The sequence below is a fragment of the Lithobates pipiens genome, unplaced genomic scaffold (genome assembly GCF_037356315.1).
Source record: "Lithobates pipiens isolate NorthernLeopardFrog02 unplaced genomic scaffold, aLitPip1_a1.2 Scaffold_19, whole genome shotgun sequence".
In the NCBI taxonomy this organism is placed as follows: domain Eukaryota; kingdom Metazoa; phylum Chordata; class Amphibia; order Anura; family Ranidae; genus Lithobates; species Lithobates pipiens.
Window position 1 is genome coordinate 8,229,675 of NW_027507764.1, and position 15,134 is coordinate 8,244,808.

The following is a 15,134-nucleotide window of genomic DNA, read 5'->3' on the forward strand; positions in this document are numbered from 1 at the left end:
TCAGAGATCCCCCCCATCACATCAGAGGTCCTCCCATCACATCAGAGATCCTCCCATCACATCAGAGGTCCTCCCATCACATCAGAGATCCTCTCATCACATCAGAGATCCTCCATCACATCAGAGGTCCCCCTATCACATTAGAGGTCCCCCCATCACATTAGAGGTCCCCCCATCACATTAGAGGTCCCCCCATCACATTAGAGGTCCCCCATCACATCAGAGGTCCTCCCATCACATCAGAGGTCCTCCTCCCCCCAATCACATCAGAGGTCCTCCTCCCATCACATCGGAGATCCTCCCATCACATCAGAGGTTCCCCCATTGCATCAGAGGTCCTCCATCACATCAGAGGTTCCCCCATCGCATCAGAGGTCCTCCAACACATCAGAGACCCCCTATCACATCAGAGGTCCTCCCATCACATGAGAGGTCCTCCCATCACATCAGAGGTCCCCCCATCGCATCAGAGGTCCTCCCATCCCATCAGAGGTCCTCCCATCACATCAGAAACCCCCATCACATCAGAGGTCCTCCCATCACATCAGAGGACCCCCCCATTACATCAGAGGTCCTCCCATCACATCAGAGGTCTTCCCATCACATCAGAGGACCCCCCATCACATCAGAGATCCTCCCATCATATCAGAGACCCCCATCACATCAGAGGTCCTCCCATCACATCAGAGGTCCTCCCATCACATCAGAGGTCATCCCATCACATCAGAGACCCCCCATCACATCAGAGGTCCTCCCATCACATCAGAGGTCCTCCCATCGCATCAGAGACCCCCATCACATCAGAGGTCCTCCCATCACATCAGAGGACCCCCCATCACATCAGAGGTCCTCCCATCACATCAGAGGTCCTCCCATCACATCAGAGGTCCTCCCATCACATCAAAGATCCTCCCATCACATCAGAGGTCTTCCCATCACATCAGAGGACACCCCATCACATCAGAGATCCTCCCATCACATCAGAGGACCCCCCATCACATCAGAGGTCCTCCCATCACATCAGAGACCCCCATCACATCAGAGATCCTCCCATCATATCAGAGGTCCTCCCATCACATCAGAGGTCCTCCCATCACATCAAAGATCCTCCCATCACATCAGAGATCCTCTCATCACATTAGAGATCCTCCATCACATCAGAGGTCCCCCCCCCATCACATTAGAGGTCCCCCATCACATCAGAGGTCCCCCCATCACTTTAGAGACCCTCTCATCACATCAGAGATCCTCCATCACATCAAAGGTCCCCCCATCACATCAGAGATCCCACCCATCACATCAGAGGTCCTCCCATCACATCAGAGATTCTCCCATCACATCAGAGGTCCTCCCATCACATCAGAGATACTCTCATCACATCAGAGATCCCCCCATCACATCAGAGACCCTCCCATCACATCAGAGGTCCCCCCATCACATCAGAGACCTTCCCATCACATCAGAGGTCCTCCTCCCCCCAATCCCATCAGAGGTCCTCCTCCCATCACATCAGAGGTCCTCCCATCACATCAGAGGTCCCCCCATCGCATCAGAGGTCCTCCATCACATCAGAGACCCCCTATCACATCAGAGGTCCTCCCATCACATGAGAGGTCCTCCCATCACATCAGAGGTCCCCCCCATCGCATCAGAGGTCCCCCATCACATCAGAGACCCCCATCACATCAGAGACCCCCTATCACATCAGAGGTCCTCCCATCACATCAGAGGTCATCCCATCACATTAGAGACCCCCCATCACATCAGAGGTCCTCCCATCACATCAGAGGTCCTCCCATCACATCAGAGGACCCCCCATCACATCAGAGGACCCCCCATCACATCAGAGGTCCTTCCATCACATCAGAGGTCCTCCCATCACATCAGAGGACCCCCCATCACATCAGAGATCCTCCCATCATATCAGAGGTCCTCCCATCACATCAGAGGTCCTCCCATCACATCAGAGACCCCCCATCACATCAGAGATCCTCCCATCATATCAGAGGTCCTCCCATCACATCAGAGGACCCCCCATCACATCAGAGATCCTCCCATCATATCAGAGGTCCTCCCATCACATCAGAGGACCCCCATCACATCAGAGGTCCTCCCATCACATCAGAGGACCCCTCATCACATCAGAGGACCCCTCATCACATCAGAGATCCTCCCATCATATCAGAGGTTCTCCCATCACATCAGAGGACCCCCCATCACATCAGAGGTCCCCCCATCACATCAGAGGTCTCTCATCACATTAGAGACCCGATCTTCCTCTTCTGGGGTCCTCTGATGGCTCTTGCAGCTTCTCTCCACATCTTATAACCCCCTAGGAGAAGCGCTTACCTGATGGGGGTTACCTTGCTGGCGCGCTCCTGAGTCCAGCATTCGCGTCCATAGCCGCCAAATGTATGACTCGGCCCCCCCCCCCCCCGCGTCATTGGATTTGGTTTACAGCAGCGGGAGCTAATGGCTGCACTGCTATCAGTCTATCCAATCAAGAGCAGAGAACCCCCAGGCAGAGAGACAGCGCATCCCCGGTGGGTCAAGTTCCAAGACTCAGATAAGTAAAACGGGTCACTGCCAGGTGTTTTTTCACCTTAATGCATAGGATGCACGAGGGTTTACAACCCCTTTAAGAATGAACACATGAGCGATAGTCACAGATCACTCTGTGTTTATTCATTCATCCATCCTGAAACATCCCCTGCATCAGTGGGCGGAAGTGGGGAGGAGAGAAGCTGGCAGCAATGCGGGGGGGGGGGGGGGCACCAAGAAGCACTGCACAGGGTGATTAGGGTGTGCCCAGGCACACCTGGCACACCCTGTGTGCATTTCAATGTGTCTGAACAATGTTTATAGACAATATTACTTTGTATCTCTCTATCTCCTGTCTGATCAATGTTTATAAACAATGTTACTTTAAATCTCTTGATCTCCTGTCCGAACAATGTTTATAAACAATGTTACTTTGTATCTCTCTATCTCCAATCTGATCCTGATCAATGTTTATAAACAATATTACTATTGTATCTCTCTGTCTCCTGTCTGATCAATGTTTATAAGCAATGTTACTTTAAAATGGAAGTAAACCCTTCCAAACAACTTTGACCTACAGGTAAGCCTAGATTAAGGCTTACCTGTAGGTCCAAGTAATATCTCCTAAACCTATATGGTTTAGGAGATATTTGCCCGAAAATGGGCACCGCTGTCTACGGCGCATGCGCCGTAGACAGCGGCGCGCATGCGCACTAAATGCGGCAAGTCCAAGAATGGATTTGCCAAATTTGTCGACTCCCGTGCGCATGCGCGGGAGTGACGTCATCGCGGCCTCGCCGTATGACAGCGGCGGAGCTGCGAGGCGCGACTCCCGTGCGCATGCGCGGGAGTGACGTCATCGCGGCTTCGCCGCTGTCATTGGTCGGAGCTGCGAGACGCCACCAGCAAGATGGACGCGGCGGACTACAGGGATCAGCGGCGACTTCGCTGGCTCCTGTGTCAGGTAAGTGACACATAATGAGCTACTATGCGATGCGATGCATAGTAGTCCATTATGCTTTACCTTTGCAGGGAAAAAAAGAGGAAGTAAACCCATCAGGGTTTACTTCCTCTTTAAATCTCTTGATCTCCTGTCTGATCAATGTTTCTAAACAATGTTACTTTGTATCTCTCAATCTCCTGTCCGAACAATATTTATAAACAATATTACTTTGTATCTCTCTATCTCCTCTCTGATCAATATTTATAAACAATGTTACTTTGTATCTCTCTATCTCATGTCCCAACCAATGTTTATAAATAAAGTTACTTTGTATTTCTCTATCTCCTCTTTGATCAATGTTTATAAACAATGCTACTTTGTATCTCTCTATCTCTCGCCTGATCAATGTTTATAAACAATGTTACTTTGTATCTCTCAATCTCCTGTCCGAACAATGTTTATAAACAATGTTACTTTGTATCTCTCTATCTTGCAATACAAATATTATTCACGAAGCAAGTCCCAACTCTCATTTTGAAAGTCAGGAATTGCTGACAAGTGTGCAGGCATGGGGGTGGGGGTGGGGGAGGAGGAGCAGCAGCGCAGTAGAACAAGGGAATGTCCTGTGTATGACCCGTGTACGTCACTTCAACCAAAAAAGACTAAATAAATAAAATCAAAATTCCTTGAATCCTAAGAACTCAGCTGGATCCAGGGAGAACAAAAACAAACAAAAAAATACAAACAAACATACAGAAGTACGATGTCATTTGCGCTAGAAAGGATTTATGGATCCCCAAAGCCGTATTAGCCGGCCGATGGTTCGAATCCCAACCACGACTCCTGCCTGGAGTTTGCATGTTCGCCCTGTGTGCCAGTGCGGGTTTCCTCCGGGGGCTCCGGTTTCCTCCCACACCGCATAGACATGCTGGGAGGTTTATGGGATCTAAACTGTCCCCAGTATGTATGAATGTGAGTTGGGGGCATTAGATTGGAAGCTCCTCGGGGGCGGGGACTGATGTGAATGTACAATGTATATGTAAAGCGCTGTGTAAATGGACGGTCGCTCTATAAGTACCTGAAATAGATAAATCAATAAATATTACCCTCTCGCCGCCACACTCATAATACATATGTGCAGCGACAGAGAGGGAGGACTCACACGTGTCAGTACGTGTATACGTGTGCCGATGTAGAACATGAGAGTCAATGGCAGCGAAAGGGTTAAAGGGATGCCGGGGCTGGGTGGGAAGGGGTTAACATCCTACATTGTAGCTGCTGATTTTTACCGACAATGATACATTATATCCATACAGAAATGGCTCCGCCCACCGGACTGAAATGAGGAATCCTCCTCCTATTTTTGGGATGTGTGATGGGAGGAGTCCACCATCCGTTCCTCCGCCCACTGATAATAATCACCTCGTCCTTCTAGTTCCCCAGTATTGGTCATGTGATCAAACCTCAGATTTGCGTTCTGGGGTGGGGGGGGGGGGGGCAACGCATTCTGCATATGACTTTTTTTAAACAAAGACCATGGCAATGAAACACCGAGCCTGCGCCCGACCCATTCCAACACCACAATGCGACAGCGCGATCCCCACCTTCTACTCCTGGGGGTGTGTCGTGCAGGATTTTCTGATAACATTCATACTGCGCAGTCATAATCTTGTTCCTTGTCACTCCGACAAACATGGATTCTTCGTAGACGTGTTCGTCCTCCTCCACCTCCTCCACCTCCTGGAGATTTGATGCTGCAGTCTAAAAAAAATAAAATATTATTAATAATAATAATAATAATAATAATATCAAGCAACAGTTACATAAGCAGGTAATCAGTGACATTTATGCTCTATATATATATGTATATATATATATATATATATATATATATATATATATATATTTTTTTTTTATATATATATTTTTAATACATTAAATTTTTTACCAAAAGAGTAGTCGACAACTTCTATTGTTTATATATATATAAAAAATAGAAACAATAAAATGGTCTTTAAGTGCACAAAAAAACTCTCTCTGGCCGCGTACACACGCACGGACTGTTCGCCCAACCTTGTTCGGCAAACAGTTTGTCAAACAGTCCGCTCAAAATTTGCATGAGCGGACTTGCCCACACACGAGCGGACTGTTTGACGAACAAGGTTGGGCAAACAGTTCGCTCAACTTTTGAAATGAACGGACTCGCCCACGTAAGGAGGAGGCAAATCCGCCCATTTCGAGCGCGTGTACAGGTAGGCGGGGCCCGCGAAGGATACGTCGCGGGCTCCGCCGCCTGGAATGGGCTTAAAGGGGAACCCCAACGCCGAAAAAAATCGGCGTGGGGGTTCCCCCCAAGTCCACACCAGACCCTTGTTCGAGCACGCTACCCGGCCGGCCAGGAAAGGGGGGCGAGCGAGCGCGCCCCCCCCTCCTGAGCCGTACCAGGCCGCGTGCCCTCAACATGGGGGGGTGCCTTGGGGAAGGGGGGGCCGCGCGGCCCCCCCACCCCAAAGCACCTTGTCCCCATGTTGATGAGGACAAGGGCCTCTTCCCGACAACCCTGGCCGTTGGTTGTCGGGGTCTGCGGGCGGGGGGCTTATCGGATTCCGGGAGCCCCCTTTAAGAAGGGGGCCCCCGGATACCGGCCCCCCACCCTATGTGAATGAGTATGGGGTACAATGTACCCCTACCCATTCACCTGTGAAATAAAGTACAAAAAAAAACACAACACATAGAAAAAGTATTTTATTGCACAGCTCCGGGGGTCTTCCGTCTTCGGGGGTCTTCTCGCCGGACTCCTCCGCTATGTGTGTGTAGCTCTTTTGCTAGCGGAGGAGTCCGGCTTTCTTCCTCCCCGCCGCCGGCCTCTTCTCCCGACTTCGGGGGTCTTGTCCCCCTCTTCGGTTCTTCTGCCGGGCCACCGCGCCTGGTCCGGTGGCCCGGTCTTCTGTCGCCGTCTTCCGTTCTTCTGTCGCCGCCTTCGGTTCTTCTGCCGGGCCACCGCGCCTTCTTGTAGCTCTTTTACAGGCGGTGGCCCGGTCTTCTGTCGCCGATGTCGTCGTCGCCGCCGCCGCCGCCGCCTTCCGTTCTTGTTCTTCTTCTTCTTCTCCTGGAGATGTTGACTCGACGAGCTCTCCGGCCGGAATGCCGGGGACGCGCTGTGCGGTCACTTATATAGTGACAATGGGGCGGGGTCACATGGTATATGTCACATGGGTTGGTCACATGGTGACCCCGCCCCCTTACGATGTCATAGTCCCCATGTGACATCAACCCATGTGACCAACCCATGTGACATATACCATGTGACCCCGCCCCATTGTCACTATATAAGTGGCAGCAGAGCGCGTCCCTGGCATTCCGGCCGGAGAGCTCGTCGAGTCAACATCTCCAGGAGAAGAAGAAGAAGAACAAGAAGAAGAACAAGAACGGAAGGCGGCGGCGGCGGCGGCGACGACATCGGCGACAGAAGACCGGGCCACCGCCTGTAAAAGAGCTACAAGAAGGCGCGGTGGCCCGGCAGAAGAACCGAAGGCGGCGACAGAAGAACGGAAGACGGCGACAGAAGACCGGGCCACCGGACCAGGCGCGGTGGCCCGGCAGAAGAACCGAAGAGGGGGACAAGACCCCCGAAGTCGGGAGAAGAGGCCGGCGGCGGGGAGGAAGAAAGCCGGACTCCTCCGCTAGCAAAAGAGCTACACACACATAGCGGAGGAGTCCGGCGAGAAGACCCCCGAAGACGGAAGACCCCCGGCTGTGCAATAAAATATTTTTTCCCCCTGTGTTGTGTTTTTATTTGTACTTTATTTCACAGGTGAATGGGTAGGGGTACATTGTACCCCATACTCATTCACATAGGGTGGGGGGCCGGTATCCGGTGGCCCCCTTCTTAAAGGGGGCTCCCGGATTCCGATAAGCCCCCCGCCCGCAGACCCCGACAACCAACGGCCAGGGTTGTCGGGAAGAGGCCCTTGTCCTCATCAACATGGGGACAAGGTGCTTTGGGGTGGGGGGGCCGCGCGGCCCCCCTTCCCCAAGGCACCCCCCATGTTGAGGGCACGCGGCCTGGTACGGCTCAGGAGGGGGGGCGCGCTCGCTCGCCCCCCTTTCCTGGCCGGCCGGGTAGCGTGCTCGGACAAGGGTCTGGTGTGGACTTGGGGGGAACCCCCACGCCGATTTTTTTCGGCGTTGGGGTTCCCCTTTAAGCCCATTCCAGGCGGCGGAGCCCGCGACGTATCCTTCGCGGGCCCCGCCTACCTGTACACGCGCTCGAAATGGGCGGACTTTCCGAGCGGGAACAGTCCGCTCATTTCGAAAGTACAGCGGACAGGCCCACACACGGGCGGACTGTTCGCTCAAACACAGTTTCAGCGGACAGTTTTTCGGAATTTCCGAAAGACTTTGTCCGTCCAACTGTCCGCTGAAACTGTCCGCTGAAAGCCCACACACGAGCGGACTGTCCGCCCAAACACTGTTTAGCGGACAAGGTTGGGCGAACAGTCCGCCCGTGTGTACGCGGCCTCTCTCTCTCCCTCTCTCTCTCCCTCTGCAAGACCATTTTATTGTTTCTATTTTATATATATATATAGATATATATATATATATGTATATATATATATATATATATATATATATATATATATATATATATATGTATGTATATAGATATATATATATATATATATATATATATATATATATATATATATATATAAAAAACATAGAAGTTGTCGACTACTCTTTTGGTAAAAAAAATTAAATGTATTAAAAAAATGGCGCTTAAATAAAAATAAAAAAATAAAATAAAATTATATATATATATATATATATATATATATATATATATATATATATATATATATATATATATATATATATATATATAAAATATATATAATAGAAACAGAGAGAGAGAGAGAGTTTTTTTGTGCACTTTAAGACAACTTTATTGTTTATATATATATATATATATATATATATATATATATATATATATATAAACATAGAAGTTGTCGACTACTCTTTTGGTAAAAAAAATTAAATGTATTAAAAAAATGGCACTTAAATAAAAAAATAAAATAAAATAAAATTATATATATAAATAATAGAAACAATAAAATGGTCTTTCAGTGCACAAAAAACTCTCTCTCTCTCTCTCTCTCTCTCTCTATATATATATATATATATATATATATAGAGAGAGAGAGAGAGAGAGAGAGAGACAGAGTTTTTTTTGTGCACTTTAAGACAATTTTATTGTTTCTTTTATGTGTGTGTATATATATATATATATATATATATATATATATATATATATATATATATATATATATATATATATATATATATATATATTTATTTATTTATTTTTTATTTTTTTAATTTTTTAATATATATTTTTAATTTAAGCACCATTTTTTTTTTTTAAACATTTCATTTTTTTTTACCAAAAGAGTAGTCAACAACCAATCAACAATAAGTGAGTAAATATACTGTGAATGCTTCCATGCTTTGGGAAAACTTTTATTTTTTTGTGCACTAAGACAATTTTATTATTTCTTTTATATATACTATCAACTCATTTATTAAAAAATAAATAAAAAATAAAAACACAAAAAAACATAATGCTCAGTATTAAGCATGTGCAAAACGTAAAAATGTGTTTTGTTTAGTTTTAGGTATATTCATTATGTTACTAATATTGTTATTTATTTCCAGAATTCGTTTCATTTTCGAATGAACTTTGAATTTTGGGATCGATTAAAATTCAAAAAAACTAAAAATTGATCGACCGATCCGAAATCGATTTGAAGAATAGCTGATTGCTCAGGAACGGGCCCGGCAAGCCAATGATTCATCAGCCGCCATCCGAATCACCAAAAATTAATTTGAACCAAAACGAATTGCACAATTGTCTAATCAGCATGTTATTTTTTTTTTTTTTTTTTTTTTACTAGTTCTGTAAAATCTCTTAAAAAACGCACATTTTATATTTCATACGGGGTGTGCTTATAGTACGGATGTCCTGAACAATACCGTTTTCCAAAGAGAAAAGGACAACTAACACTATTTGCTTTCTGATTTTCCACCTCTAATTGAAAATTGATACAGAAACCATAGCAGAGAGGAACCCAACCCCATAAGGGTTGGGTGAAACGCGTCTGTGGCATGGCCTGTATGGAGCCTGGCTGAATTTTTCGCTAATGTAAAACTTGGGCTTGGTTGGTGTGCAGCGATTCTTTCCTTCTAAGTGGGAGGAGTCAGTGCTGTATCTCAGTCATCTATGTGTGTATTTGGAGCTTGAGCTAATCAGCTTAGTAAAATTACTTTTTTTTTTCTTTTAGCAAAGCAGTTAGGATCAGCCAGGTATACACGCTAAAAAGGAGCTCAGAGTTCTTCCTGCCTTCTGTAAATGTAAAGGTATACCTATTTATTATTAATGACACATTTCTCCCAGCGAATACATCTAATTACATTTGGTATAATTAGTAAATTTCTTCATTATTTCTTTATTATTTAATAATGAATCCAAAAACTCTTAAATCCAGATGCCATGACTTTACTTGTGGTCCCTTCACCATTGAAGTTATACAAAGACTTAGTAAATTGTAATTGTGCTCTTCCAACCTCATGGTAAAATTTGGTGACTGTGCCCCCTGTGTACAAAGCCAGCTTCATAATGACATGGGTTGACTATTTTGGACCAGCTCCATAAAAGTTATGGGTTGACCATTTTGGACTAGCTCCATAAAGACATGGGTTGACCATTTTGGACTAGCTCCATAAAGACATGGGTTGACCCGTGTGGACCAGCTACATAAAGACATGGGTTGACCCGTGTGGACCAGCTACATAAAGACATGGGTTGACCCGTGTGGACCAGCTACATAAAGACATGGGTTGACCCGTGTGGACCAGCTACATAAAGACATGGGTTGACCCGTGTGGACCAGCTACATAAAGACATGGGTTGACCCGTGTGGACCAGCTCCATAAAGACATGGGTTGACCATTTTGCACTAGCTCCATAAAGATATAGGTTGACCATTTTGGACTAGCTCCATAAAGACACGGTTTGACTAGATTGAACCAGCTCCTTAAAGACTTGGTTTGACCAGTTTGGTGTGGTGGAACCCAAGTGTCCTGCACAGAGCCCTGCCCTCAACCTTACTAAACACCTTTGGGACGAATTGAATTAATGGTAAACCAGATCTTCTCATCCAAAATCAATATTGGACCTCAAAAAATGGGCACAGAATTCCTGTAGACACCCCCCCCCCCCCAAAAAATTGATAGGAAGACCTTCCCAGAAGAGTGGCGGATGTTATAGCCACAAAGGAGGGTAACTGCATATTAATTGCCATGTGGAAACTTCGAAATAATGGCCATGATTTTTGAAGAAGTCTAGCTCTATAAAGACATGGCTTGATCAGTTTGGTGCGGCAGGTCGAGTGTCCTGCACTGCGTCCTGACCTCAACCCTACTGAAGACCTTTCAGATGAATTGGAATGAGCCAGGTCTTCTCAACCAACACCTCCATAAAGACATGAGTTGAGCAGCATGACCCAGCTCCATAAAGACACGGATTGACCATTTTGGAATAGCTCCATAAAGACATGGGTTGACCAGTGTGGACCAGCTCCATAAAGACATGGGTTGACCATTTTGGACTAGCTCCATAATGACATAAGTTGATCAGTGTGAACATGCTCCATAAAGACATGGGGTTACCATTTTGGACTAGCTCCATAAAGAAATGGGTTGACCAGTGTGGACCAGCTCCATAAAGATATAGGTTGACCATTTTGCACTAACTCCATAAAGACACGGTTTGACTAGATTGAACCAGCTCCATAAAGACTTGGTTTGACCAGTTTGGTGTGGAGGAACTCCAGTGTCCTGCACAGAGCCCTGCCCTCAACCCTACTGAACACCTTTGGGACGAATTTAATAAATGGTAAACCAGATCTTCTCATCCAAAATCAATATTGGACCTCAAAAATGGGCACAGAATTCCTGTAGACACCCCCCCCCCCCAAATTGAGTGGAAGACCTTCCCAGAAGAGTGGCGGATGTTATAGCCACAAAGGAGGGTAACTGCATATTAATTGCCATGTGGAAACTTCATAATAATGGCCATGATTTTTGGAGAAGTCTAGCTCTATAAAGACACGGCTTGATCAGTTTAGTGCGGCAGGTCGAGTGTCCTGCACTGCGTCCTGACCTCAACCCTACTGAAGACCCTTCAGATGAATTGGAATGAGCCAGGTCTTCTCAACCAACACCTCCATAAAGACATGAGTTGAGCAGCGTGAACCAGCTCCATAAACACATGGATTGACCATTTTGGACTAGCTCCATAAAGACATGGGTTGACCAGTGTGGACCAGCTCCATAAAGACATGGGTTGACCAGTGTGGACCAGCTCCATAAAGACATGGGTTGACCATTTTGGACCAGCTCCATAAAGACATGGTGTGACCAGATTGGACCAGCACCATAAAGACCCGGTTTTACAAGATTGGACCAGCTCCATAATGACGTGGTTTGACCAGTTTGGTGTGGAGGAACCCAAGTGTCCTGCACAGAGCCCTGCCCTCAACCCAACTGAACACCTTTGGGATGAATTGAATTAATGGTAAACCAGATCTTCTCATCCAAAATCAATATTGGACCTCAAAAATGGGCACAGAATTACTGTAGACACCCCCCCAAAATTGAGTGGAAGACCTTCCCAGAAGAGTGGCGGATGTTATAGCCACAAAGGAGGGTAACTGCATATTAATTGCCATGTGGAAACTTCATAATAATGGCCATGATTTTTGGAGAAGTCTAGCTCTATAAAGACACGGCTTGATCAGTTTAGTGCGGCGGGTCGAGTGTCCTGCACTGCGTCCTGACCTCAACCCTACTGAAGACTCTTGAGATAAATTGGAATGAGCCAGGTCGTCTCAACCAACACCTCCATAAAGACATGGCTTAATGAGTTTGGTGTGGAAGAACATGACTGTCCTGCAGAGAGCCCCGACCTCAACCCTACTGAAGACCTTTGGAATAAATTGTAAGCAAGGCCTTGTTGACCAATATCAGTACCTGACCTCACAAACGAGCACAAATTCCTGCAGACGCCCTAAAAAACCTTGTGGAAATTTTCCCAAGAAGAGTAGAGGATGTTAAAGGAAGGGGGCGACTCCATATTAATGGTCATGGAAGCGACAAGGTCATAATAATGGTGAGAAGGGAGGTGGGGTGACTCAATTTTAATGGTCACCCCCCAAAATTGAATGGAAAACCTTCCCAGAAGAGTGGCGGTTGTTATAGCCACAAAGGAGGGTAACTGCATATTAATTGCCATGTGGAAACTTCATAATAATGACCATGATTTTTGGAGAAGTCTAGCTCTATAAAGACATGGCTTGATCAGTTTGGTGCGGCGGGTTGAGTGCCCTGCACTGCGTCCTGACCTCAACCCTAATGAAGACCCTTCAGATGAATTGGAATGAGCCAGGTCTTCTCAACCAACACCTCCATAAAGACATGAGTTGAGCAGTGTGAACCAGCTCCATAAAGACATGGGTTGACCATTTTGGTCTAGCTCCATAAAGAAATGGGTTGACCAGTGTGGACCAGCTCCATAAAGATATAGGTTGACCATTTTGGTCTAGCTCCATAAAGACATGGTGTGACCAGATTGGACCAGCACCATAAAGACCCGGTTTTACCAGATTGGACCAGCTCCATAATGACGTGGTTTGACCAGTTTGGTGTGGAGGAACCCAAGTGTCCTGCCCTCAACCCAACTGAACACCTTTGGGATGAATTGAATTAATGGTAAACCAGGTCTTCTCATCCAACATCAATATTGGACGTCAAAAATGGGCACAGAATTCCTGTAGACACCCCCCAAAATTTAATGGAAGACCTTCCCAGAAGAGTGGCGGATGTTATAGCCACAAAGGAGGGTAACTGCATATTAATTGCCATGTGGAAACTTCATAATAATGGCCATGATTTTTGGAGAAGTCCAGCTCTATAAAGACATGGCTTGATCAGTTTGGTGCGGCGGGTCGAGTGTCCTGCACTGCGTCCTGACCTCAACCCTATTGAAGACCCTTCAGATGAATTGAAATGAGCCAGGTCTTCACAACGAACACCTCCATAAAGACATGAGTTGAGCAGCGTGAACCAGCTCCATAAAGACATGGGTTGACCAGTGTGGACCAGCTCCATAAAGACATGGGTTGACCATTTTGGACCAGCTCCATAATGACATGAGTTGATCAGTGTGAACATGCTCCATAAAGACATGGGGTTACCATTTTGGACTAGCTCCATAAAGAAATGGGTTGACCAGTGTGGACCAGCTCCATAAAGATATAGGTTGACCATTTTGGACTAGCTCCATAAAGACACGGTTTGACTAGATTGAACCAGCTCCATAAAGACTTGGTTTGACCAGTTTGGTGTGGAGGAACTCAAGTGTCCTGCACAGAGCCCTGCCCTCAACCCTACTGAACACCTTTGGGACGAATTTAATAAATGGTAAACCAGATCTTCTCATCCAAAATCAATATTGGACCTCAAAAATGGGCACAGAATTCCTGTAGACACCCCCCCAAAAAAATTGATAGGAAGACCTTCCCAGAAGAGTGGCGGATGTTATAGCCACAAAGGAGGGTAACTGCATATTAATTGCCATGTGGAAACTTCATAATAATGGCCATGATTTTTGGAGAAGTCTAGCTCTATAAAGACATGGCTTGATCAGTTTGGTGCGGCAGGTCGAGTGTCCTGCACTGCGTCCTGACCTCAACCCTACTGAAGACCTTTCAGATGAATTGGAATGAGCCAGGTCTTCTCAACCAACACCTCCATAAAGACATGAGTTGAGCAGCGTGAACCAGCTCCATAAACACATGGATTGACCATTTTGGACTAGCTCCATAAAGACATGGTGTGACCAGATTGGACCAGCTCCATAAAGACCCGGTTTTACAAGATTGGACCAGCTCCATAATGACGTGGTTTGACCAGTTTGGTGTGGAGGAACCCAAGTGTCCTGCCCTCAACCCAACTGAACACCTTTGGGATGAATTGAATTAATGGTAAACCAGGTCTTCTCATCCAACATCAATATTGGACGTCAAAAATGGGCACAGAATTCCTGTAGACACCCCCCAAAATTGAATGGAAGACCTTCCCAGAAGAGTGGCGGATGTTATAGCTACAAAGGAGGGTAACTGCATATTAATTGCCATGTGGAAACTTCATAATAATGGCCATGATTTTTGGAGAAGTCCAGCTCTATAAAGACACGGCTTGATCAGTTTAGTGCGGTGGGTCGAGTGTCCTGCACTGCATCCTGACCTCAACCCTACTGAAGACCCTTCAGGTGAATTGAATGAGCCAGGTCTTCTCAACCAACACCTCCATAAAGACATGGCTTGATGAGTTTGGTGTGGAAGAACATGAGTGTCCTGCAGAGAGCCCCGACCTCAACCCTACTGAAGACCTTTGGAATAAATTGGAAGCAAGGCCTTGTTGACCAACATCAGTACCTGACCTCACAAACGAGCACAAATTCCTGCAGACGCCTTAAGAAATCTTGTGGAAATTTTCCCAAGAAGAGTAGAGGATGTTAAAGGCAGGG

General features: G+C 46.3%; 1 protein-coding gene across 1 annotated transcript in view; it reads right to left on the minus strand.

The window, feature by feature from the left end:
• CALCRL (calcitonin receptor like receptor) overlaps positions 1-15,134 on the minus strand; it is a 146,809-nt gene that overhangs the window by 98,566 nt on the left and 33,109 nt on the right. Inside the window, exon 3 of the mRNA XM_077490499.1 lies at positions 5,089-5,245. Within this exon, the coding sequence (XP_077346625.1) occupies positions 5,089-5,245 (157 nt within the window). The remainder of the gene's footprint in view (positions 1-5,088; positions 5,246-15,134) is intronic.